Source organism: Rhododendron vialii, chromosome 12a (assembly GCF_030253575.1).
Source record: "Rhododendron vialii isolate Sample 1 chromosome 12a, ASM3025357v1".
NCBI classification, from domain to species: Eukaryota; Viridiplantae; Streptophyta; class Magnoliopsida; order Ericales; family Ericaceae; genus Rhododendron; species Rhododendron vialii.
Window position 1 is genome coordinate 646536 of NC_080568.1, and position 27223 is coordinate 673758.

The window sequence follows — 27223 nt, forward strand, 5'->3', positions numbered from 1 at the left end:
TAATCTGAAGACTGCAATTTTATGACAAATCGCCTTTCTTAGGGTCTGTTTGGGATCTAATTACATTTTTTTTAAATTCTCAATTCTAAATTGTACAGTAGATTTTAGAACTTTGAAATATAATCGAAGGGGCACTTATTAATGTCACACATGCGACACTTTTCAAGAATTTACAATGTCATGGAAAGAGGAAAGCAATTTACACGTACATAGAATCCATCATTTACGAGGACAAGTATACCCCTGTACATGAAGCACAGGCAATTGCAGGACTAGGAGAAAACAAAAATTTGCCATTGTTCTTATTTTTAGTATGGCCGTTGTTCTTATTGATAGGCATTAAAGATAATTTCTCAATTTCACCCTGCTTAATTAGTAATGTTGTCCCAATCAATGAGTCATCAAATTATCCAACCAAATTATCAAAAAAACAAACAAATAATCGTGTTTCTACTATACTCCTATATAAATTGTGATAAAACCTATAGTGATATTGGATGGGAATCAATGTCAGAAATGATAGATTGCTGAGATACTCGATGAGTAAGATATTGTTAGTAGCATCCCCAAATGATTTTAACACACAAACACATGTATGTTTCTCAAAACATGAAAAATCATCAGAGACTTTTACGAATTGATTTCTGAGAGTGAATTATAAGAGAGTAGCATTGTGATAACCCGAATTTTTGTTATAAAAATTTGAAAAGTAACTTTCAAGCTTCCTTCTTGGAATTCCGCTATCGTGGTTAAACTCAGAATAATTTTTACAATCTACAGTGATTTTTGGTATTTTTCTGAGAATGGAACCCGGATAGTGCTACCGGACGGTCACCGATTTCACACTATTGGTGGGATTATTTTCCCACCTTAACGCCCTGTTCGGATGCCGAATTTGGAGGCCGGATATGGAGCCGCCTGGATTTCATCTCCTAGTCCCGCTCATATCCGGTCTTTGGTTGCATTTTTGGGAGGGTGGATTAAAACCCTGTTGGGACTACAAATCCACCTCCAACAACAGTGTTTTGGGTGGATTTGCCAAGCGGAGCTTTGCACCTAAATCCGGGGGATTTGGGACTCTTTTATCCCTCCAAATATACCCTCATCCCCACACAGTGTTTTACGAAGACGAAGAAGAGAGAGAGGAGGTCGAATCCAGCAACCTTGATCTTTAGCTACGGCAACCTTGAGATCTGTTCACGGCATCAAGAGATGAGAGAGAGAGAGAGAGACCGACGAGAGAGAGAGGAGGAGGAGGACGAGAAGTGGTACCTCACAGAGCTCGTCGGGGTTAGAGAAGAAGGTGTACCCCTGTCGGCGTCCAAAGAGGAGTGGTACCTCTGGCCTCTGGGATGGGGTTTTTTGTTTTTTGGGAGGAAACGATAGAAACGAGGATGGAGGCCATGGGGCTGTGAATATCTTACATATACATATGATGGGGTTATATGTGAATTGTTTTTTTAGCCATAACTGTGTATTTTTACTTTTTTTTAGCCATAACTGTGTAAGTGAATTGTATTTTTTTATATAAAAATTTCACCTTCCAATTAATTTTTTTAAAAATATTCCGGAAAATACTATTTTTTTTCTAATAAATAATATGGTTTAAATATTTGTAAAATAAAATGAATTTATTTATCCTACAATTAATGACAAATATGCATTTACTTTAATTATAATTAAGTAAACGAATTTTGATTATTTAAAAATCTAAGTGGGGGCAATTTAGTTATTTGACATCTAATCCCATCATATTCACCTTCTGTATCCTTCTTTTCAAAAAATCATCTAAACACTTCATTACAAATCTACCATTTTTAATAGGTGAAATCACCATTCTCAATATATCACCCCTCATTACATATCCACCTTCAAATTTACTTTTATTACATATCCACCTAAAAACAAATCTTCCATCTAACCGGACAGCAAGTTTCCGTCAGTGGAGGACTTCATGCTTGCAGATAAGGTTGAGTTGGATGTGGAGCATACTCATTAAGTTTTGTCTAAATCACTCTCCATTTCGTTATAATATTCGGAGCAAAGTACAGAATACCTCCCTGAGGTTTGGATGTTTGACAAATAACCTCCCTGACGTTAACTAATGAGCACATCACCCCCTATAGTTTTGGAGTAAACTGCAACTGTTAGATTTTCCATCCAAACTAACGGAAAGTGTAAGACACGCGCTAGTTACGAGACTTGTCCTGAGCAAAAAAATTAAATAAAGTTGAATTTCAATGTAAGAAGACCACATTACCCTTCTTCCCCAAAACAATGTTGAAACTTTTGAGTGTTCTTTTTTTTCAAAAATCAAGTCAAAAAGTTGATTTTTGAAAAGGAAGGTAAATTTTTCAAGTTCAAAAATTATGTGTTTACGTAAATAATTTTTCTACCAATATGAATTTTGTTTGATAGATTTCATTGAGATTTTTTATACGATGAAAAAAAAATCAAAACATTATTTTTTATTTTCATTATATTTGAATTTGAAAATTGAAGAAAAAAAACTTTTGTAAAAAGAAGGGTTAGCGGAACCTTCCCAATCCCACTGCTCTCGTCCATCTTCTACATACCAAACCCTCTCCATGTAACATAGCTGCTCTCTCTTTCTCTCTCTCTCTCTCACGCACCAACTCTAGCTCACAAACTCCAGAAGAAATCCAATTTCGAACTCGCCGCCGGCGCCGGCGCTTCCAGCAAAGATAAGAACATTTGCTCTCTCTCTCTCTCTCTCTCTCTCTCTCTCTCCTCTTTTCTTCGTTGGACTGGGTGTCTAATTTTTGGAATCTGCCTTATTTGCTTTGGGCAGATAGGAACATTTTTGCTTTGGGTTTGGCTTGGGGTCGATCGAAACAAATTCGGATTTGGTTTGAGAGAAAACGAAACCAATTTAATTTTAGTTTCAGTTGAGTGGTTTTGATTTGTTTTTGATAGCTTTGTAATTTTTTATTTGGGTTTGGCTGGGAAAAAAATTGAAATATATCTGGGTTTGGTTTGGGAGAAAATAAAACCAATTGAAAATTTAAAAAGCCCTTGAAGGTTCACACCAGTTTCTTTCTCCCTAAACCCAGACTTTCCATGGCCATCAATATCTATCTGAATCAAATTCATCACTTTGACTTTTGTTTTCATTATCTTTCTAAATCCTTTGGTAGCAAGGGGGATTCTTCCATTTGATTTCTCCGTCACTGGTTTGGTGGCAAGGAGTAACGTGTTAATGTCGATGTCGTATGTCGTGCTTCTGGCCTCCGGCCATCGTTAGACATGGTGGGTTTTCTCTCCGGTGATAGTGCAAGAGAGGGGTTTTCTGGAGATGGGTGTTTCAGATTTCAGAGAGAAAATGGGTTTTGTTTTTGTTTTTTTAACAGAGTTGGGGAAAGGGTAGCGTGGTCTTTTTACTTTTGCCATTAACGGAGTTAGGTGTTGCAGTTTACTTCAAAACCAGAAGGATGTGATGTGCTCATTAATTAACGTCAGGGAGGTTATTTGCCAAATGTCCAAATCTCAGGGAGGTAACTCTGTCACAGCAAATACATTTCCCTCTTTCCCTCTATGCCATGATCATTCTCTGATCTCCTCGTATCACACGGAAATTACACTGCCCCACCTTCTTCTCCGGCAAAAAAACCTCCGCCTCCGGAGACCTCTCACTCCTCCGGCGGTCCACCCTCCGAGCTATTCCGCAACCACCCCACAGTTGTCTAATATAAGCAGCCCCCCTCTCTTTTCCAAGGTTCCGACGTAAATTATTAGCATTTGTAAGCGGGTAGCTTTGGTTCACACTGCAAATGTGAGTTACGAATATACTCTAGTTAGTAGTTACATAGTTTATTTTTGACTTAAAGACTTATTTGGTCCTCACAAAATTGACTCGGTTTCAATTTCGTCCTCCTAAAATTTTTTATTTCAATTTTACCCTCACAGTTTTAACACGATTTCAATGTTACCCTTCCCATTAAGTTTGGACAAAAATTTGCCCGTGTGGCAAACGATTTTGTTGTTTGTGGGCCTCTCTTTTACACGTCAACTGTAAACAAACCAGTCATCTCTTTAATGCAAAAAACAAAAATTTAAACAAATTAGTAGAAGTCAGTCAATGTGGGACTACAAAATACATAGAAAGCCAGATGCATTGATTGCCAACAAAAAACGTACTTGGGACTACAAAAACCTTAAATTACTAAAAGATACTTATAAAGTAATTAAAAAGGCCAATATCTTCTTTGTTTTTTCAACGAATACAAAAAAGGCTTAGGAATTCTCTACACAAATCACTCTCAGTCTCACCACATGGGTGGCTTTTGTTTTTTCAACGAATACAATACAAAAAGATGGTGTTTAAAAATAAAAATACTATAATACTTAGTATTTGTTGCCCAAGTATTATTTAAGATAGATTTAGCCGAGAAACCAAAAACCTCAATACCATTGATTTACCTTGGCTTTTAGCATGTACCACTCCTGTTCGAGTTGTTGACCCTTGCGCGTTGATCTTCTCTTGATTTCGCCAAGATTGTCTAGTTAAGGGGTGGGTTTCGGCAGAAACATTTAGGGAAGGTGTTTGTTCGCTGGGTTTGGAGGGAAATGATTTGGGGGATTTAGGTTTAGGGTTTTTAGTCTCTGGGGGACGAAAATTGAGGGGAAACGAAGAGATAGGGAATGGATTTTGGTTTTTAGGATTTTTTCTTTTACAGGTGGAGGATGACTGTGTAAAAGAATGTCCCACAATCACCCAACTGTTTGCCACACAAGCATTTTCCATCCAAATTTAACAGGAAGGGTAACATTGAAATAGTGTTAAAACTATGAGGGTAAAATTGAAATGAAAATTTTTAGAAGGACGAAATTGAAACTGAGCCTTATTTGTAAGGACCAAATAAGTCTTTAAGCCTTTATTTTTAATGTGTTGCAACAATGAAATGTTGAATTTGTGAAATTAGACGACTTGTACAGAAGTGTCTAGTGCATAATGAGCATACTGGAAAGATGGAATTTCAATGATAAGCATGGGATTTGAATTTGAAAGGAAAAAGAATGAAATGTATTACGCATATCGAAAATAAAATCTGGGCGTTGAGATTTGGCGCCCAAAGTGTTAAAGGATATAGCCGGGTATCCTATTCCTAGGTCTTGATATCATTTCCTGCCTATGGGGTCGCTCCCCAGATCAGTTGCCGGTGTTCCGCTCATGATAGATGCATCATTCGATATGCGTATTTTTTCAAATGTGGTTTAGCAATTTCGAGCCTGAAAACTAACTTTTCTTTTGATAGTGCGGTTTAACAGTTTCATGCCTTAAAACTGACTTTAATTTCTCCCTTAAACAATTGTTTATCATTTTCTTATGAGAATATCAAATTGTTATCTGATTATTTCCCATGTTAATTATGCAATCTTGGTATATCGTGACGCTGAATGGAATGGTTTTGTGCTTATGAAACCATTTCAGGACATAGGGATAAAGCAAGCTATGCTATTTGGTTATCGTACAGTTAATAGTTGGTAATTGTTGTTTCTAGACTCAAAATTGTAATAATTAAAAGTTGTTTTTATTTGGTGGTGTTGTAGTTATGGGCCACGGTATTGTAAATTAACGCGGTTAGACGAGAATGCTTTTTCTATTGCACATTAGACAGCTCTGTATGTATTTTTATGCTCCTATTTATCAATTCATTAAATTGGTATATGATTCTCAAAACATGAAAAATCATCAGAGACTTTTATGAATTGATTTTGAGAGTGAATTATAAGAGATTATGAGAGTATTTCAAGATTATCCAACTGCTCGGATTCAATTTTTGGTATATGGGATGGATTGGTTAGATTCAAGGTAGATGAAGAATCAAGGAAGAAGATGATGGCATATTGGACATTTCATAATTTCCTTTAGCAAATTTTGAATTTTTCCCAATTAATTGGGTGCATCTGCATGTTTTCACAAAGCACAGGGGTGCATCCACACCAAATTAATCCTAAGGGCGTGTAGCCACACGTGGTCCAAACCACGAGGGTAGGACTTTGCCAAAAAAAAATTTGCAAAACCTGCCACAAGATCCGCATTTTGTGGAGTAGACCAAATTGTCTTTATCATTACAATAAATTAAGCTTATCGCCCAATCAAAGTTTACAACCTCACAACAATTTGGGACTGCAGATGATGCGTTTCCTTGTTGAAACATATATGTGCAGTAGATTAATTGCATTTACTCGTCAACTTTGTTCTAGGATATTGATTTCAACCTACGAATTTGCAGTGCAAGAAGTGATATACGAACTCATTTCAAAGAAGCAACAGGAGGGATACTGCAGATGGAAGTACTGAAGAATGGTGATAAACCTCATGTGGTTTGCATACCATCCCCTTTCCAGAGCCACATAAAAGCTATGTTAAAACTAGCTAAGCTTCTCCACCATACGGGTTTCCACATAACCTTTGTCAACACAGAGTACAACCACAAACGCTATCTCAAAGCTAGAGGACCCAATTCTCTTGACGGTTTTCCAGATTTCCAGTTCAAAACGATTCCAGACGGGCTTCCTCCTTCGGACAGTGCTGAATCCTCTCAATGCGTACTTTCTTTATGTGAAACCATTAGAAAGAACATGCTATCGCCGTTTCTGAACCTTGTTGCCATGTTGAATGACAAAAGTGCAGCTGCCTCATCATCTGGTGTGGCGCCTCCGGTTACTTTTATTGTATCAGATGGATTTATGAGTTTTACTATCACAGCTGGTGAAGAGCTAGGTATCCCTGTCGTAATGTTCTTCACTCTGTCTGCCAGTGGTTTCATGGGCTTTTATCAGTTTCATGCTCTAATGGAAAAAGGCCTTACTCCATTGAAAGGTATGATTCTCTTGATATAGTTTGTAGAATTATGTGTCCTTGATGGTGCTTATGAAATGGCGGTGGTAGAGATCGAGGGTACTGGTTGTACTTGAGTGTAGTGATGGTGTTGTCGTACTAGTGCTAATCGGGAAAGGATTTACGGAATTGATAATCGCACTCTCCAAATTGTTAACCACACTCCCTTTTGGGAGTGCAAAAAATCAAGTCCAGTCGATTTTCGCACTCCCCTTTTGGAGAGTGGTTAACAATTTGGGGAGTACGAAAATCACTCCCGAAAGATTTATTATGTTTTGAAGATTTCCTATATTTTAAAGCATAACTAGAACTTAATTTGCAATTGTGATTGAAATCAATTCTTCTTCTTTTTTATGCTTGTGTATTATTTGTTTGCAGATGCAAGCTATTTAACAAATGGGTACTTGGATAATGTCATAGATTGGATTCCTGGAATGAAAGATATTCGTTTGAAAGATCTGCCAAGCTATATTCAAACTACAAATCCTGATGACATCGCTTTAAATTTTTGTATGGAAGCAACTCAGAGGGCTTTAAGAGCTTCAGCAATCATTCTCCACACTTTTGATGCGTTGGAGCAGGATCTATTGAACGCTTTAACGCCCATCTTCCCATTTGTCTATTCAATAGGCCCACTTCAATTACTTTTGGATCACTTTTCAAAGAAGAATGAGTCGGAGTCCATCGGATACAATCTATGGAAAGAAGATACTGAGTGTCTCAAATGGCTTGATTCCAAGGAACCAGGATCTGTAATTTATGTGAATTTTGGTAGCATAGCGTCAATGACCCAGAAACAACTGGAAGAGCTTGGTTGGGGACTTGTGAATAGCCACCACGACTTTTTGTGGGTAGCTAGACCTGATTTGGTAATGGGTGATGAATCCAACTCTGTACTTTGGTCGCCTGAATTGGCTGCGGAAATCGAAGGAAGAGGTGTAATAGTAGCGTGGTGCCCGCAAGAGGATGTCCTGAACCATTGGTCGGTCGGGGGGTTTGTGACTCACTGTGGGTGGAATTCGATTATTGAGAGCTTGTCGGCAGGAGTGCCGATGATCTGTTTGCCCTTTTTCGGTGATCAACAAACGAATTGCAGATATGCCTGTAGTGAATGGGAGGTTGGGTTAGAGATTGGTGGCAATGTGAAGAGAGATGAAGTGGAGAAAGTTGTTAGCGAGGTAATGGGAGGAGAGAAGGGGAAGAAAATGAAGAGCAAGGCTATGGAGTGGAGGGAACTGGCACAGAAGGCTACTGGTTCGGATGGGTCATCGACTGAAAATTTGAGCAACTTGGTCAAGAAATTGTTACTCCAATCTGCTAGCTACTAGGTCTATCTCTATCTAGGACAAAAACATCCAATATTTTTTTTTTTTGGGTCAAACGGAATTTCAAAAGCATCCAATATGGTAGTGTATCAGTATTCCAAAATTTGGAGGAAATATTAATATAGAGATTAAATTATGTTATGTCCACCCCAGGTGGGAATCCCACCATTTCCGTTACCCCAATTTGCGGGGCCCATCCTACGATTATTGCAGTAATTTGAGTCGTTCATGTTGTACGATCCGCCGAGTAATATATTCACGTGAAGAATCAGTTTGATTGAACTTAGAGAGGTATATCAAAAATAGAATTTTGGATTATAAATTAGACAATTTGATTATATCAATAATTTAAGTTAAACTGTACATTACCATATCTATTATAAATCAAAATTCCGATGATGTCTGATAAGCTAATTTTTTGCTTAAATGTAGTATGCTCCGGGTTCTACAAGATGAACGGTTCATAAATGCAATATGGGTGGTGGAAATCGTGGGGTTTTTTGTAAGGCGGAAACAATTTTCTCTCATAAGTATAAATACGTGGAATCATCCTGTCTGTCAATGCTTCCGGTCAAATTTTGCGGTATGAACATTATCATTATATTTTGGAAAGTGATCAAGAGACAAGAAGTGACCCACATTAATTGTGGGAAGTACCATATGACAATACCATACGGCACTCTGCAAGTATATATATCCAATAAAATAATTAGCCGGTCAACTGGTTGTGACGGAGAGAACTATTACACGAGATCCGGCCTGGATCATTATTATTTTTGGATCTGAATCCGGCCTGGAGTTTAAAAGCTACGTCTTTGTCTTTGTTTTTGACAATTGACATATAAAAAATACGTAGCCACATGCAAGATCCACAACAGATTTTATTGAATAAAAGATGAGCCGTAGTGGACTCATCTAAAGTTTTGGAATGGAAAGATACTTGCGAAGAACCAGGTGGGTGTTTTATCTTTTTAAATAATTCCGTTGGTGTTTGGATTTTATTGAATGAAAGGCGTGCCGCAGTGGACTTATCTAACTTTTGGCAAGATCAAGAAATCATCACTGTGTTATTGGAATATGAAAATTGCTATCCCCCCCCCCCCCCGCGCGCGCTCTCTCTCTCTCTCCCTTTTCTTTCTTTCTTTCCTCTCCAGTTTGTTCTTTTCTCTCTTTTTTTCCCCCTTTTTTTCTGGTTTGGTTTTTTTTTTTTTTCATTTTATTTTATTTTCTTTCTTTCCAGTTTGAATTTTTTTTTTAATAATAGGTTTAAGTCTAATTCTAGACTTTGTAAAGTAATTGAAAGCAAAAAAAAGTGTTTCAATTGATTATATTTATCCGACTGTTTTATTTTTATTTTTTTGTCCTTTATAGATTAAAAAATATAGTTACGAAAATAAGTATTTCAATTTTCAATCCGTTTGAACCAATGCAAATATGTTATTTTTCTGATCATTTCATCCTAAATGGTCGTAATAAATTTTTGGCTCCAAGGCCTTTCAATGAACACCCTAAGAGAATCCTTAAACTAAATAATGAGTCTTAAGGTGCTAGTTGAAAGGCCGTAAAGCAAAAAATTCATTAAGATTACAATTAGTGTTCGGGAACTAATTACGAAATGTATTTTGCAAATACAAATGTTATATTTAGGATTACTTTTTTTTAACTATAGTACAATTTAATAAATTTGTTAACCATTATTTAGCATAGATCATCTTAACTGATTCAGTAGTATGTTGCTTCAAATTACTTTTCTACTCCATATGATTGCAAATGGCTGGTTTCTATTTTTTTTTAAAACTAAAACGGAAACGTTTTAGGGGCTTCGTAGGGGCTACTGTGCCAATGGAGACAGCAGAGCCCTCGAACCCCCCTACTTTTTAATTTTTTATTTATTTAATTACTTATATCTTATTTATTTAATTTCTATAAATACACCATTTGTATATTTAAAAATATAATTCAAGAATTAAGTGCTTTAATTTTCAATTCAGTTAAATCAGAGCAAAGATCGTTTTATTATTATTATTTTATTTTAAATGGTTATAATGATTTTTTTGGTTTAAGGCCTTTCAACAAACACCCTAAGGCTCATTATTTAGTTTCAAGACTCTTTTAGGGTGTTCATTGAAAGGCTTTGAAGTCAAAAATTTATTACGACCATTTAGGATGAAATGATCAGAAAAATAAAATCTTTGCACTGGTTCAAACGGATTGAAAAATGAAACACTTATTTTACTAACTATATTTTTTAATCTATAAAGGACAAAAAAAGAAAAATAAAACAGTCGGATAAACATAATCAATTGAAACACTTTTTTTTTCTCTCAATTACTTTACAAAGTCTAGAATTAGACTTGAACCTATTATTAAAGAGAAAAAAAATTCAAACCGGAAAGAGAGGAAAAAAATGAAAAAAAAAAAAAAAAACCAAACCAGAAAAAAAAGGAAAAAAAAGAAAGAAAAGAACAAACTAGGAAGGAAAGAAAGAAAGAAAAGGGAGAGAGAGAGAGAGAGAGAGAGAGAGAGAGAGAGGGGTAATCTGGGAAAGGGAGGTGAGAGAGAGAGAGAGAGAGAGAGAGAGAGGGGTAATCTGGGAAAGGGAGGTGGGGCCGGGGAGGGGGGTGTGTCAGGGGGGGGAATAGCAGCCGTCCATGGTGGAATATAGTATGCAGTAGACTAATTGTCTTTCTGGGATAAGGAGATGATATCAACTATTGAAGCTTCGATACTGTTGAAATTTGGGCTGATCCGGGACCAAATCGGGTCGCTCATGTGGGCATGACCCGATGACCCATTAATTAGAGAGTTCTAATCTCTTAAAATTAGAATATTTTTAAAGCATCTAGGATGTCCTCTCTATTTAAGAAAACCCAAAAACCGTTGAAGTTCTCCTCATTTCACAGGCCTGGGGCACACTTTCTGAAAGAAACACAGAGGGGTTGGATATGGCAGTGAATGGTAATAAGCCTCATGTGGTTTGCATACCATTCCCACTTCAAAGCCATGTGAAAGCCATGTTGAAACTAGCTAAGCTCCTCCACCATGGAGGCTTTCACATAACCTTTGTCAACACAGAGTACAGCCACAAACGCTTACTCAAAGCCAGAGGACCGAATTCCCTCGATGGCTTGCCAGATTTCCGGTTCGAAACGATTCCGGACGGGTTGCCTCCTTCGGATGCTGATGCCCCACAACACATACCTTCTCTTGCTGAGTCCCTTCCAAGGAACGCACTTGCGCCGTTTCTGAGCCTTCTTTCCAAGCTCAATGACGATAGTGCTTCTACGCCGGGTGTGCCTCCGGTTACATGTATCGTCTCTGATGGGTTTATGAGTTTCTCCGTCACAGCTGGTGCAGAGTTAGGTATCCCCGTCGTAGTGTTCTTCACCATGTCTGCCTGTGGTTTCATGGGCTTTTATCAGTTTCGTAATCTATTGGAAAAAGGGCTTACTCCATTGAAAGGTACGATCTTTATGAACTGCGTAGAAAATTTATCAATACTATGTATGAGGTTATCACTGTTTGTTTCGGCCAAAATATATATTTCGTGAAAGTTTTGGTGTTAATTGCTATGAATAGAAGCAGGGCGACGAGCAATGACACGAAATGCTAGTGGTGGAAAAATATGCTGATGATGGGATATATGTAGGCGGTGAGTGATGGCGGTGGCCGGGTGGCTATAGTTGAGTGCTAGTGCTGGTGGACATTGGTATGGTAGTAACCGTAGTATTGGTGATCCGGAAAAGGTTTCTCAGATGTTGAAACTGCAATTAATATGTTTTTGATCCAAATCAATCCATTTTCCATTGACCTTGGCACATAGATATTTTATTGACTTTGTTTTTTTTTGGTACAAAACACTAGAGAATGCTTACAACCTAAGAAAAATTCTTCGCTGATAAACAAAGTGTAATTGAAACCTTATTTAGCGATTGTGGTGAAAATTAATGACATGTTTCTATGCTCATTTATCCCTCGTGGGCGCAGATGCAAGCTATGTAACAAACGGGTACCTGGATACTGTCATAGATTGGATTCCAGGAATGAAAGATATTCGTTTGAAAGATCTTCCTAACTATATTCGAACCACAGAGCCAAACGACGCATCGTTTGACTTCTGCATGAAAGAAGTCGAGAGGTCCTCAACAGCTTCAGCAATCATTCTCCATACTTTCGATGCGTTGGAGCATGATCTATTGGACGCTTTAACGTCCATATTCCCATCTGTGTATTCCATAGGCCCACTCCAGTTTCTTTTGAATGAACTATTAAAGAAAGACAATTCAGAGTCCATCGGATATAATATGTGGAAAGAAGAATCTGAGTGTCTCAAATGGCTGGATTCCAAGGAACCCGGATCCGTAATCTATGTGAATTTTGGTAGCATAGCGCCATTGACTCCAGTACAGGTGGAAGAGCTTGGGTGGGGACTTGTGAATAGCCACCACAACTTTTTGTGGATAATTAGGCCTGATTTGGTAATGGGTGACGAATCGGACTCTGCATTTTTGCCGCCTGAATTGGCTGCAGAAATCGAAGAAAGAGGTCTAATAGTAGCATGGTGCCCCCAAGAGGATGTCCTCAACCATTGGTCAATTGGAGGGTTTGTGACGCACTGCGGGTGGAATTCAACTATTGAGAGCTTGTCGGCGGGAGTGCCGATGATCTGTCTGCCATTTTTTGCTGATCAACAGACGAATTGCAGATACATTTGCACTGAATGGGAGGTGGGGATGGAGATTGGCAGTGATGTGAAGAGAGATGAAGTGGAGAAGCTTGTTAGAGAGCTAATGGGAGGAGAGAAGGGGAAGAAAATGAAGAGCAAGGCTGTGGAGTGGAAGGTATTGGCAGAGAAGGCTACTGGTTCAGATGGGTCATCCACTTTGAATTTAAACATGTTGGTCAAGAAAGTGTTAGACTCAATGGAAGGCTAGCTAGAATCTCTACATTAATTTTCCAAAGCACCCCCTGGTTTTGGTGTTAAATCGTGCTAAATTTGATGTATTGTACGGAATAATAATTTCTTGAAAAAAAATTAAAGCAGACAATTATCTTCATTGAATTTGCCCCGATGGACTTGACTCCATCCCGAGGGTCTTGCAGAAAAAACATTTCTGTAATTGTATCCATTTTTATTTTGAATTTAAAATATATATATTCAATTCATAAACCTCTTGATGTACGTATCTATGAGGGCTTCAAGAAAAACGATTTGAACAGTCATTTTAGACTTGGGTTGGAGCATAAAAATAGAGATTTGGTTTGAGATAGGGAGTGATGATATATTTGCCAAATAGCTTTAAGGGCTTCTTCAACTAATTGCCTTCCATTTTTAATTTGTTTGAAGATATAAACACTAGAATATAAAGCGAGAATCCGCACGGTGAAATATCATACTAACATTACGTGCCCGAAACAAAGAAAATATTCACGAACAAGATTTGATAAGATTTTCGTGTTTGAGTACGTTCTTAAAATATTGTCGTAACAAATTACTGATTAGCGCTTTATACATTTTTCTTTCACGGTAATGCAGAGTGTCTCGGCCCAGCTTGCGCGCACCTCGGACTAATCTCTACAGCCCCTCTTGACCTGCAGCCGTTTCACACGCTTTTGCGTGGGGGTGAGGTGGCCCCAAGAGTTGTTGACAAAGTGAGACGAACCTGAGACCTCAAGATGGAGCAAACACCTAAGTCTCAGGTCTTAGGTTGCACTTTATACATGTTAAACTTGCCACTCAAACATAAATGACTTAAATTTGTTAAATAAATGACTTACCCCTTTGTGAAGACATGTCCCCAGTTTCAAACATTAATTTCTCATATTTAAAAATTTGTGAAGACATGTACCCACTTTCAAACGTTAAGGGGTGACTGTTCGCAACCCTGTATTTTCTCCCTTAGCCCACTACATTTTGGTAAATGGTTGTTGAAAATCATACATAACATTTCGGTAAATAGCTGTTGAAAACAAGATTATATTTCGGTAACTACATGTCGAAAATATGTTTAACCTTCGGTAAACAACTGCCGAACATATATTTTCGGTAAATAGCTGTTGAAAAAAATATTATATTTCGGTAATTGTATGCTGAAAATGTATCTCAATTTCGGTAACTAACTGTCGAGTATAATTGAAAATTTTTAATAAGCTAAGGGAGAAAATACGGGGCTGCGAATAGTCGCCCCCAACATTAATTTCTCATATTTAGAATAAGTAGTCTCCGAATTTTTTTTTGGGTAAATAGTAGTCTCCGATTTGATCATGAATAAGTTACGTAGTAAACTTTCGACCAATGATTGAACAGACACCTCCTTCTATCTTTCTTTTTATTTGTTTGGACTAATAATCAATCACTTGGTTGATTGTTGATTTTTCTTTCAAGAATCAAGTATGGCATTAGCTGCCATGACCAAAATGAATCTAGCTTGTCTGCTGTCCAAATGTGCAGTCCAAGTGATCGCACTCAGCGGTTAACGTTTTCAATGGTCCAGATTTACTTTGAATATTTTATCGGTAATAATATACTTTTAAAAAAAAGATATAATAGATCTGAATCATTAATTGTCAATATAAACGGTTCAGATTAGACTGTATACCCTTCTCTGCGGTCAATTGCAGAAAAGCCAGATCCGACCAATATTGTATAATATTAATAGTCCAAAATTTTGAAAGAAGAGTAACAACATACGTGGAAACCGACTAGTTTCTCCGGCCAACTGGCTATGAGAGAGACAGCCACTCCACGAATAAAATACGGCCGGCCTGAAGTTTAAAATCTTTGGCATATAAAAAGGACCAAAAAAAAGAAAAGGAAAAAAAACCCTGCCACAAGCTCCACAGCAGATGATCAAAAAAAAAACTCCACAGCAGATTAGGCTATTGCAAAAAAGTAAAAATAAATAATGCAATTGTAACCTGAACAAGCCAGTGTGTTTATTGGAATATGCCCTATTTATTATTCGGCCTTTTTCTGGGATAAGTATATGATTTCAACCACTGGAGTTGGAAGCTTTTTCAAAGAAACACATAGGGATTTTTGATTTTGCTTTTTCAAAGAAACAAAGAGGGATTTGATTTTTGATATGGCGGTGAATGGTGGTGATAAGCCGCATGTGGTTTGTATACCATTCCCAGCTCAGAGCCATATGAAAGCAATGTTGAAACTAGCTAAGCTCCTCCACCATGAAGGCCTTCACATAACCTTTGTTAACACAGAGTACAATCACAAACGCTTTCTCAGAGTTAGAGGACCCAATTCTCTCGATGGCTTGCCAGATTTCCGATTTGAAACAATTCCGGATGGATTGCCTCCTTGGGATCCTAATACCCCCCAAGATTTACTTTCCCTTCGTGAGTCAATTAGAAAGAACGCACTAAAGACGCCTTTTCTGAGCCTTGTTTCCAAACTCAATGACTCTAGCGCTTCTGGACCGGACATGCCTCCGGTTACTTGTATTGTCTCCGATGGTTTTATGAGTTTCACCATCACAGCTGGTGAAGATCTGGGTATCCCTGTTATATTGTTCTATACTCTGTCTGCTTGTGGTTTCATGGGCTTTTATCAGTTTCGCAATCTTCAAGAAAAAGGGCTTACTCCGTTGAAAGGTATGATATTTTTATGAGACTAACACTGTTTGCTTTGATGAAAAATATTTTCCCTCAAAGTGATGGTGCTGATGGTCGTAGTGATGATGGTGGATTGGAGACAGCCGAGTTATGGGTGGTGGTTGTAGTTGAGTGGTAGTGGTGGTTGACCGGTGGTATGGTAGTATAGATGATTTCAATGAAAATCAATCCATTATTCAGACTTTGGCACATATTTTTCATTGACTTCTTTTTATTTTTCGCTCTAAACACTAGAAATGTATAACTTGAAAAAAGTTCTTTGCTGCGAAGTGTAATTGAAACCTTATTTTGCGATTGTGGTGAAAATTGCATGTTAATTTCTATGCTCATATATAATTCCTCTTGAGCGCAGATCCAAGCTATGTAACAAATGGGTACCTCGATACCATCATAGATTGGATTCCGGGAATGAAAGATATACGTTTGAAAGATCTTCCAAGCAATATTCGAACCACGGAGTCAAACAATATAGGTTTCGAATTCTGCATGGAAGCAACCGAGAGGTCTTCAAAAGCTTCAGCAATCATTCTCCACACTTTTGATGCATTGGAGCAGGATCTATTGGACACTTTAACGTCCATATTCCCATTTGTGTATTCCATTGGCCCGCTTCAATTACTATTGGATAAACTATCAAAGAAAGACAATTCAGAGTCCATCGGATACAATCTGTGGAAAGAAGAATCCGAGTGTCTCAAATGGCTTGATTCTAAGGAACCCGGATCCGTAATTTATGTGAATTTTGGTAGCATAGCGTCATTGAATCAGAAACAACAGGAAGAGCTTGGGTGGGGACTTGTGAATAGCCACCATAACTTTTTGTGGATAATTAGGCATGATTTGGTAACAGTTGATGAACCTGACTTTGCATTTTTGCCACCTGAATTGGCAGCAGCAATCAAGGAAAGAGGTCTAATAGTAGCGTGGTGCCCACAAGAGGAGGTCCTAAATCATTTGTCAATCGGGGGGTTTGTGACGCATTGTGGGTGGAATTCAACTATTGAGAGCTTGTCAGCAGGAGTGCCGATGATCTGTCTGCCATTTTATGCTGATCAACCGACGAATTGCAGATACATTTGCACTGAATGGGAGGCTGGGATGGAGATTGGTGATGATGTGAAGAGAGATGAAGTGGAGAAAGTTGTCAGAGAGCTTATGGGTGGAGAGAAGGGAGAAAAAATGAAAAGCAAGGCTATGGAGTGGAGGGAATTGGCAGAGAAGGCTACTGGTCCAGATGGATCATCAACTGAGAGTTTGAACAACTTGGTCAACAAATTGTTGATCTCCATGGGAGGCTAGCATATGCAACTGTTCTCAGTATCCCAATGAGTACCTCTGTTTTCAGCCTTGTTATAACTATAATTATGGGATCTGATGTATATATTTTAGGAAGTTAATCCCCTTAATGATGTGATTTGATGTAGATAATTTAGGAAGTTTGAATCCCCTTGATTATGGGATCTGATCATTGTACTCTTGTATATATAGATGACTGAATATGAATAATATGTATTGAGAGTTTCTCTCAAACTTGTCATGGTATCAAAGCATTAAGATCCCTGTTTACCGTTTTGAGTACGTTCCCTTTTCTCATAATCCTTCTCAAGAATTTCATTTCATAAGAACACATTCCTGCTCTCTTTCTTCATAGAACACATTCCTATTCTATCTCTCCTCTTTTCAGTTGTGAACCTAATGGCTACAGTTAGTAAAACCTCATCTTCCACTATAGAAGTAATAAAGAGTGCTGATGTCGTAGCTGCAAGTATTGATTCTTCCAGTCCCTATTTCCTACACCACTCAGATAGTCTAGGCACTATACTAGTTTCTCATCCTCTAAATGGAGATAATTATTCTTCATGGAGTCGTGCTATGAGCACAGCGTTGAACGCTAAAAATAAACTATGTTTCATTGATGGTTCTTTGGAGATTCCTCCATCATCTACAGCAAACCATCAGATTTGGAAACGTTGCAATGATATGGTGAAGATTTGGCTCCTCAACTCTCTTTCTGCCGAAATCGCTGATAGTGTGATGTATGAGACCTACGCTTCTGCTGTCACGTCCTCGATTTTCAACATAAATATAGAGGGTTTTCATAAATAAAACCTCACAATTATCCTTACGATATCCCAAAAAGGATTTAACAAGTCCATTTCCATAAATTACACTTTAAAGTTCAAATGTTTACAAAAAGTACATCATTGGCTCAATGGCCCCAAATTCAGCAAAAGTATCAAACGGAGTTACAAATACATCTTCCAAAAATAGGTTTACAAAGATGGCTAAGTAACTTCTTCAATGTTAGCTTTCAAAACCGTGTCCACATCCAAGCACTCCAAACATGTTGCTACTGCCCTGTGTTAGTACCTGAAAATGATGGAGGGTCTGAGCTACACTAGCCCAGTAGAAAGCTCTAATCTAACAACGTATGCATATGAAATGTAGGAATAGTCACGAGATGAACAATGGCAGCAAGATCAAACGGATGGACAATAATAGCAGTTTGAATCCAACACTCCAATTTCAAAACCAATCGTGAGTCTTACCGAACAATCTTTGAAAAAAACACCATATGTCAAGACGTGTCTCGTACATGTGTCATAAGCCGAAGCTCTAACTGGGCCAATTAAAGGACCCCAATGTCCTCTGCCAGGCTCTTTACCCTTTCGGGATGTCTTGAAATATCAATTATGAGCTTATAACTCATACCGGGCCAATTAAAGGACCCCGATGTCCTCTGCCAGGCTCTTTACCCTTTCGGGATGTCCTGATATGTTCTCGTCGTGTCCGTAAGTTTCAAAATCCTTTTATCAACACGTTCGTATCGTTCAAATCCAACTTTGATTTATAAAATGACTTTCGTAAAATCAAGTTCAAATGAGCTTTAAGGTCATGGATACGTCCAACGAAGTCATTAAGTACGAGTAATCAAGTCAAGGGATCATTCAGGGAGTATTAGAATGGGTTGGAAGTGATTGGAACCCAAAACGGTGAAGTACGAAGCAAAACAGAAAATGCTGGAGATAAGCAACAGATATCGATACCAAGGGAAATGGTATCGATACCATTTGGTCCAGAATCATTCCAGACGCAAGGGTATCGATTACAAGGGCCAAAGGTATCGATAACAATAGGTTTTCTGGGTTTTGGGGTTCAAAGGTATCGACACCTATGAAGATGGTATCGATAACAACAGGTTTTCTGGGCTTGGTAACGTAAAGGTATCGATAACGATTACCAAGGGTATCGATAACATAGCTGTTCGAGCAGATTTTCTGCAGATTTCAATGGGTTTCTCAACAACAATGACATCAACAACAATAACCACGATCAATGGCACAAATCAAGCAATAGAAACAAGTCATAAACATATATTGATAGTTAGAACTCCCTACCTCAAGATTGAAGAACGAATTTGAATGATTTTCCAAGCCCTAACTCCAAATTTGGAAACGGAAGGATTCGGCCTCCACCGAGCTCAAATCGGCGATATACGGACGAAAATACGCGAAGGAGATGAAGGATTTGAGGTTGCTTTGTTGGAGTTTTGGGTTGTTTGGGTGAATTTTGGAGAGAGTGTAAAAGAGAGAGATGGGAGCCGAGAGGGAGAGGGGACGGGAGAGTGGTAGAGTGGAGATTGGGGAATTTTATTCCTTATGCTCACACACACATATGTTATACACACTTAGCACAAATCACACACTCACCCTTCAAATGCAACACTTTAACACATTGACCCCAATCCTCAATTTTCCAAATCATTTTCCTCCTTTTATTTCTCGTAAAATATTTAAATCAATTTTACGAATTTACGGGTCTTTACACCCTACCCTCCTTAAAAAAAATTTCGTCCTCGAAATTTAAACAACCATGCTCAACTAAACCATACATCACATAGATATGCAATAAGTCAAATAATATGCGACGTCGGTATTAAACACTCACATCGATTCATTCCGGAAATAGATGCGGATACTTCTCCCTAACCTCATCTTCTCGTTCCCACGTCGACTCCTTGCTACCCTGATTCTTCCACAATACTCGCACTAGTGGTATCATTTTACCCCTCAACACTTGGTCACGCGTATCCAGGATACGTATCGGTTCTTCCCCATATGATGCGTCGGCTTCCAATTCGAGTTCGGACCATTCTAACACATGCGACGGATCCGGTTCGTACTTTCTTAACATAGATACGTGAAACACATCGTGCACATTCGATAATCTTGGCGGCAAGGCCAAACGGTACGCAACCTCCCCGATTTTCTCGATAACGTCAAATGGACCGATATAACGCGGTGAAAGCTTTCCCTTCTTCCCAAAACGTGACAAGCCTCGATGTGGCGATACTTTAAGGAACACGTGATCTCCCACTTCGAATGATAATGGACGACGACGACGGTCGGCATAGCTCTTTTGTCGGCTTTGAGCTGTTTGTAACCTTTGGCGAATTATCTTGACTTGTTCGGTTGTTCTCCTTTGAGCCTCTAAAAGTCGTTGGCGAATCGATCTCATACTCTCGGTAGACTCTTTGATCATATCCGGCCCCACTAACGTAGCCTCTTGTAGACACCCCATTCTGGACTATCCAGATAACGTTATTTGTCGATCGTTTATTTCCCCAATGATGATCTTAGTCGAAAACAGTTTAAGGACAAAGGTGTGGTTGAGCTTTGAGCGTCCAGAACCTCCCTCAAAACCCCTTTCAAACCCTTCAAACCAGAGCCAAACAGCCCCAGCAAAACCCAATTGGCATACGCCAGCGTCCTAAAGGCGTACGCCAGTCATCTGCCACGTGTCAGTCATCGACCAGTGGCCCATCTTTTACTGGCGCACGCCAGTTAATACTGGCGCACACCAGTCAAACCCAGTCAAATCAACTTTATTCAGCCACTTGGGCGGGACTTTTGTGCCACCCTGACGTCGGCCACAGTGGCCCCTGATGATTATATCGGCCAGGCCCGCTCCCCCTCTCTCCTACACCCCCCATCAAGCCAAGTCCCATGCATTTAATGCATGGAAGGCTCCATTCCTCTTCCAACCAGCCAAACAAGGCCTTGGTCCCAGACTGATCTCAGTCTTTTTCCCCTATAAATACCCCCCTTGCATTCATTTGCAAGGGGTTAGCATCATTAAGAAGCAAAAAAAAAAAAGCTCCCCTCTCCTTTCTTCTTGCTTCTCTTCTTATTCTTCCATTGAAAGAGAAAGAAAGGAAGCCCACTTCCATATACCTCCACTGATATCCAGTCACCATACAACATTCATCTTCAACCTCTAGGTTCTAAACCACCTTCAAACTTCAACACTCAAAAAGGTATACCACCTTTGCATCCCTTTCTGTTTTCGGCCCCTGAGGGGAACTAGCAAGGCCCAGGCTAGTAAACAATACTAGTCCTGGCCTTGAATTGGTAAAAATATAACAATCGTATCAGATGGAACATGGCGCACGCCAGTAATTCTATGCCGTACGCCAGTCATGGCAGTACGAGCACAACTGGTGTGGGGACCATGGATCGTCGTTCCTGTTGTTTTATCTTTCTGTCAATCACCCCTGCATGCTAAATAACCAGTTTATTGCTTTCTGTATGTTTAGAACTGTTTAGATATAAAGGTTATTGCTTATTCTATATCTGTTTGGAAGGCCTCTGGGATCCTTCTGGTCACGTTCCAGAGCCCAGATGATGTAAAAGTCAAGCACTGGATCAGGATCAAACCTGCGTACGGCAGTCCATGACTGGCGTACGGCAGTTAAAGCCAGGTTCCAGTGGCTGGCTCTTGCATCTTAGTTCAGTCTTGGCCTCTTTTCTGTCCCCACTCTGTTTAGGGGGTTTCTTGTCTATGTTCTTGGCTTCAAGCTGTCTCATCTGTCTGTAAATGTATATATCCTGCTTATTTAACTGCATGGTTTGTCCTGGGTGTGCGCTGGTCCTTTTCCAGAGCCAAGAGGGTTGCAAACAAGGACTGTGAAACCAGATGAGTGGAGTACGCCAGTCCCCCTGTGGCGTGCGCAGGTCGTATCAACATGCAGTGGCTCGGCCAGTGCATGCTGGTAGAACTTGCTCACGCCCTTGCGGGGCAGCGTCCTGCAATTTGTCCAGTTTGCTCAGTGCTTGTTCTCAATCTATATTTTAGCATTGCAATCAAGCCATCCATAAGCATTTTTATCACATAAATCACAACTTGTTAAAGTTTTAACCCCCCCCATTAACTGCTCCCCCGCACTAACTGGCTAAAGAATGATCAAATGAGAGAAAAATGCAAGCGCTTTTACAAAATGCCCGAGTAGAGACCGATCTCCGGATTGGGCGAGAGGGGTGCCATAAAACCCTTCCCCTCTCGTAACCTGGCTCCCGAACCTCAGATATCGAAGGTGACGACGGACCGGTCCATGCCTTTTTCAAACTCAAACAAACGTGGCAAACGTTTTCGAGTTCGGTTCCTTGGGTATTCTTACCGCTAAAACCCGAGTGGCGACTCTGAATCGAGGCGTTTTGCCGCGCTTTTCCAACAACAAAAGGGGGCCGCACCCGATTTTACGAATAAAATTTCCGGGGGCGCGTGCCCACAGTGGCGACTCCGCTGGGGAACTATTGCGTTGATTGATATTTGGCGATTAATACATAATTGAACAATTCTCAAAAAGCTTGTCAAAACAGTACGCTCCGCGCTACTGAAGAACGGAATGGTAACGTAACAGGATCTCAGCATCCGACCAATCCGAACTGGGGCTTTTACTATTGTTCTCTTGTGTAGTTTTCTACAAGTATCAATTAACAAAAGTGAGCCAAGCTTCAAAAGGCATTTGTTTTCAAAAGCGTTGCATCTCTCTCTCATTTAATCATTCTTCGGCGTTCTCCGTTCGTATCGATGGTTGGTCAGCCCCGTTGAGGTGTTTTGGGTAACCGGCACAGTTTACTGGAGCCCGGGGTCCTCGAACGCCCAACAACCTTGGACGATGATGAGTCGTACTACCGTTCGACCGTTGCTTTGCTCCACGCGTTGCAATGGGAGGTATATCGCGGCTCTAGTCAGAGGAACCCCTTTAAGCCAAAACCGGCCTCTACAGCGCGTACAATGCATTAGAACCTTTCAACATAAGACAGGAACCCGCAGGGTAGGATTACTTGTTTCTAACCCCATATGTGTTACTGCTTTCCCTATCGCATGCTTGTACATACATTCATGATCGTTTTGCGTAGGAGCATGCTAGGGCGGCTTTTAGGATGTCTTTTGTCGAGTCTGTCTTGCGCCCACTCGGCGTTTGCCTTGGACCGATGACGAGTCGTGCATCTCGATGTTGCACGTTACCAGAATTTTCAAATCCTTAATCCATGAGACTTCGGGAAATCGATACTTCCTAAGTCCTTGTCTTAAACCCCATTGAGGTTTCAAACCGAAAACTAGGAACAACGGAGAGAATGGCATGGTGCTTACACCACTCGGGTTAAAAGTGCTAATCACTTACACCAGGCTCCGGCACAGTGCTGCTTACGCCATTTCGGTTATAGTATCATGCCATCTACGCCGAGGTGTTCCAAAATCCAACTTTGAAACCTCGAGAGGGGAGGAAGTCAAAGACTTAGGCCGTCTTGGCATCCCTTAGTAACATTCGATTCAATCAAGGATACACCGTCGAAAAGAAAGTCCGAGGATTCCATGGCAATTGTCCGAGTGGCGTGAAGCAGACTCCCCCTAGTTGTAGAGTCTAGGAGGACACCGACGACGTTGGCATGATCATTTTTCCATTCTTGTCGATTCTATTCAAATAAAATGACCTGCAGGCTGTCACTGAGCTCTTATACTTTGCCGTCTAGTCATGTCGATGTCAAAGCAGAATTCCAGAATCAAGAGCCAAACCTACTTGGGACCGTCCGTCGAGTCTGTTTGAGGATCTGATTTGGGGTTCGTCTTTCAGTCGACCGCGACGGAAGCTCTGGCCTGCACTGTGTCACGAGAGGACTCGCCACCGACTACTCCGCACGAGTCCCCTCCGTCTACTCCATCTCCGCCAGCATCTCCCAAGCTTGTTAAAAAAGAAGTACTAGTCATGGCGGATATCCCACCTCCGAATCTTGCAACCGTCCTAGCCGACCTGCAGCGCAACCTGGCCATCATGCAACAGAGAGCCGACCAGGCCGACGCCTCTATGGCCAATCTCCAAACCCTAATCGAGGAGCGACTTCCCCTGGTAGCAGGAGGGGAAAGAGGTGAAAGGCATGAACAGGGAGCCGCTGGCCAAGAGGAACCACTGATTGAGAATCCCGCTCCAAGCCCGGAAATGGCCGCTTTGGTCGCCAAAATGGCCAAGTTGGAAGAAACCGTAGCCAAATCCGAAAGAAAGGGTCGGGAGTACTAGACATGGACCGCCTCTGCCCATTTCCGAATGCCCGGTTGCCCGATCGGTTCAAAATGCCCGACTTTGCAAAGTTCGATGGTACTGGGGACACGAAAACTCACTTGTTGGCCTATCATGGAGCCATGAAGCTGCATGGCGTCGAGGAGGATGCCATGGCTCAGCTATTTCCGCAAACTCTTGCCGGTCCAGCCTTCCAATGGTTCTTGTCGCTCGACATCTCCAAGAGGCGGACATGGGAGGACATTGGCACGGCCTTCAATGCTCAGTATAGCTACAACGCCCAACTCAAAATGACCACTCGGGAGTTGGAATCCACCAAGATGACTGCAAAGGAGTCCTTTGCAGACTTTATCCAAAGATGGAGAACCAAGGCCGCTCTCATGCCCGATCGCCCAAGCGAGAAGGATCAGATCCGCATCATCTCCCGTAATCTGCAGCCCGACTTCGCCAAAAACCTCGTGTTGGTTCAGGGTGCAAACTTCGAAACCTTCTATGACTCCGGGCTGGCCATCGAAGAAGCCCTTCAAACCGGCGTTCTGCCTAGGAGTGACAATTCCTCCTCCACCTCAGCCTCAAAATCAAAGCCCCGTGCATACACCGGGAACAGCACTACTTTGTTCGGTGGCAACAGTTACGCCAATGCGAACTCTGCTAACAGCCCCTCTGCCCAAAACCACATTGCCGACATTAACCAAGTTCAAACCCCTCAAAGACCCCGAAATCGCAATCAACCCCGTAACTTCGTCAACTTCGAGGCGCCTCTCTCTTCGGTGTTGGAAAAGCTAATCAAAACCGGGCACCTCAGGCCTCTAGCCCCAACTCCACTTCCTCAAAATCCACCCCCTAGCCATAACCCCAACGCTTTCTGTGCGTATCACCAAATGCCCGGCCATTACACCGACTCATGCTATCGCCTCCGTCATGCGATACAGGATTTGGTGGACAATGGCACCCTTCCAACTCCACCCACAAAGCCCAACGTCATCTCCAATTCCTTACCCAAACATGACCCTAACCCTCAAGTAAACCAGATAAACCTCAGCTCCACCATATTCAACCCCACCGACCATATTACCTCAACCTTCAACCCAAGACCAATTGTACCCTTTCCCTCCGAACCAAGCATTAACATGATGGCGGCCGGTTGGGCCATGGAAGACAGAGCCAAGGAATGGGAAGAGCTTTGCAGTGATTGGACTGAACAATATAACATGGGATTCCCCGCGCACCCTCAGGTCAATCAAATGTGGCTAGACCAGTGGCAGGTAGAATGGAACGCGGCACAGGCTGATCCTCTGGATGGTCTCTCTTTGTTCGCGCTCTTTTACCAGCCCGAATTAAACCCCGTCGAAGTGGAAGCCGAGGAATACGTGTGGGATCCACAGCCTGGTGGATGGCAACTGGGTCAAGGTCTCGAGGCTGATGTGGACCAAAACGACTTCGATGAGAAGTACTGGGACTAGTTCCAAGAGGGGGAGGTTGTGCCCGATGTTCGTCGCCCACTAGGTGCCATGTTACCCTTGGTAAATGTTATTGCTGACACGATCGACTGTCGCGTCCATGAATTCAATCCTACCCTCGACATCGTCTCTGTGGAACAGCCTTGCCCTATTGTTTCGGCTCCTGGGGACGACTGCTCAATCATGGTTCTAGATGTGCTTCCGGCCGACGTCTGGGACGCGGAAGAAACCGTTAAGACCTCACCGCCAGCTGATATTTGGGACGTCGACAACATTGTTGACCTAAACATGGGGAACGAAGTGTGGACCGTCAATGCTGCTCTCGTTGATGGAGGATTTTGGGACGTTCCATTCGTCACTAACCCGGGAGCGCCATTTGAAGAAGAGGCTGCACAGGATCCCGCCTTTTGGGAAGGTCTAGTGATGGAAGACTTGGAATGGGACACCGCCCTGGGGACAGACTCGGCTACAACGGTGGCATCAACGGACAGAGGGAAGCGCAAGCTGGAAGAAGTACCGGCCGATCTGTGGGATTCTATTGACTCATCATCTTGGTGGGACGTGGCCAATGTCACTAGGAGCGGCCGAGTGTTTCAGCCATCCAACCTCCAGGCTGGGAGCTCGTCCAATCCGCCCGGTCAGAAAGCCACTGTTCCCGCTGCTCAGAGAACTGATCCGCTCTTTCCGAATGGGGTCCAGAAGAAGACGCCATTTTGAAACAGCTCGAACGGATTCCTGCCGCCGTCTCTATCTGGGGTCTGATATCGTCATCAAAGGAGCATCGTGAGAAGCTCTCCTCCGCGTTGGCCCGGCTCATTGTACCGATCGACATCACCCCCGAGGCCATGATTGCTCTCGTGCTGCCACTTCTCTCTAAACACTCCGTCACTTTCACCGAGAGGGATCTGCCCGTTGAAGGAACTGCTCACAACCGCCCGCTGCACATCACCGTCAAGTGCCGGGGACATTGGGTGCCAACCGTGCTAATTGACAACGGCTCGGCTATCAACGTTTGCCCGATGAGGGTTGCCTACCGTTTGGGATTCTCAAAGAGTGACCTAACGCCCTCCAATCTGGCCGTCAAGGCATACGACAGCACTCGCCGCATGGTGGAAGGAACTCTGATGCTGAAACTGGATGCTGAGGGTTTCGAAATGGATGTAGAGTTCCACGTGGTCGACGTCCCCGCCACCTTTAACCTGCTGCTGGGCAGGCCTTGGCTTCATAGGGCCGACATTATGGCTGTACCTTCAACCCTGCACCAGAAGGTCATGCTGGGGCTGCCTACCGGAACCTTAACAATCTGCGCAGACTCTGGGATCCGCCCGCTCACGGATGACGGCACACCTGTTTTGGGCATTATGCACGGGGAGGAAGACTCAGACTTCGGGGGTTTCTCTTTCGACACATCTGGCTCCGTCCTCGCCATTGCCATGGATGACGACTTCACCATAAGCTCAACTGTCCTCGAAATGATGAGGAAGATGTCATTCATGCAGGGCCTAGGACTCGGGGTCAACCAACAAGGGATCGCTGAGTTCCCTGTCTTTCCTTCCAACAACGGTCGCTTTGGTCTTGGTTACAC

General features: G+C 41.5%; 4 protein-coding genes across 4 annotated transcripts; 3 read left to right on the forward strand and 1 right to left on the reverse strand.

The window, feature by feature from the left end:
* Positions 1-5701: 5701 nt before the first annotated feature.
* Positions 5702-8472, forward strand: LOC131311504 (7-deoxyloganetin glucosyltransferase-like). Its single transcript, XM_058338998.1, has 3 exons — positions 5702-6847; positions 7244-8182; positions 8248-8472. Exons 1-3 carry the CDS (start codon positions 6313-6315, stop codon positions 8313-8315), a joined length of 1542 nt encoding a protein of 513 aa, XP_058194981.1. The 5' UTR covers positions 5702-6312; the 3' UTR covers positions 8316-8472.
* Positions 8473-11123: 2651 nt separating this feature from the next.
* Positions 11124-13252, forward strand: LOC131310179 (7-deoxyloganetin glucosyltransferase-like). The gene is made up of 2 exons (XM_058337064.1): positions 11124-11652; positions 12178-13252. The coding sequence occupies exons 1-2, from the start codon at positions 11136-11138 to the stop codon at positions 13122-13124; spliced, it is 1464 nt and encodes a 487-aa protein (XP_058193047.1). The 5' UTR covers positions 11124-11135; the 3' UTR covers positions 13125-13252.
* Positions 13253-15110: 1858 nt separating this feature from the next.
* Positions 15111-17349, forward strand: LOC131310177 (7-deoxyloganetin glucosyltransferase-like). The gene is made up of 2 exons (XM_058337061.1): positions 15111-15798; positions 16172-17349. The coding sequence occupies exons 1-2, from the start codon at positions 15276-15278 to the stop codon at positions 17116-17118; spliced, it is 1470 nt and encodes a 489-aa protein (XP_058193044.1). The 5' UTR covers positions 15111-15275; the 3' UTR covers positions 17119-17349.
* Positions 17350-19773: 2424 nt separating this feature from the next.
* On the reverse strand, positions 19774-20400 carry LOC131311522 (uncharacterized). Its single transcript, XM_058339020.1, has one exon. The coding sequence runs from the start codon at positions 20398-20400 to the stop codon at positions 19774-19776; it is 627 nt and encodes a 208-aa protein (XP_058195003.1).
* Positions 20401-27223: the final 6823 nt, after the last annotated feature.

Excerpts from the sequence above, each read along its gene's own strand:
- LOC131311504 (XM_058338998.1), top strand. The coding sequence starts at position 6,313 with ATGGAAGTACTGAAGAATGGTGATAAACCTCATGTGGTTTGCATACCA. Across the intron at positions 6,848-7,243 it reads AGGCCTTACTCCATTGAAAG|ATGCAAGCTATTTAACAAAT; the intron begins GTATGATTCTCT and ends ATTTGTTTGCAG. Across the intron at positions 8,183-8,247 it reads GAAATTGTTACTCCAATCTG|GGAATTTCAAAAGCATCCAA; the intron begins CTAGCTACTAGG and ends TTTGGGTCAAAC.
- LOC131310179 (XM_058337064.1), top strand. The coding sequence starts at position 11,136 with ATGGCAGTGAATGGTAATAAGCCTCATGTGGTTTGCATACCATTCCCA. Across the intron at positions 11,653-12,177 it reads AGGGCTTACTCCATTGAAAG|ATGCAAGCTATGTAACAAAC; the intron begins GTACGATCTTTA and ends TCGTGGGCGCAG.
- LOC131310177 (XM_058337061.1), top strand. The coding sequence starts at position 15,276 with ATGGCGGTGAATGGTGGTGATAAGCCGCATGTGGTTTGTATACCATTC. Across the intron at positions 15,799-16,171 it reads AGGGCTTACTCCGTTGAAAG|ATCCAAGCTATGTAACAAAT; the intron begins GTATGATATTTT and ends TCTTGAGCGCAG.
- LOC131311522 (XM_058339020.1), bottom strand. The coding sequence starts at position 20,400 with ATGGGGTGTCTACAAGAGGCTACGTTAGTGGGGCCGGATATGATCAAA.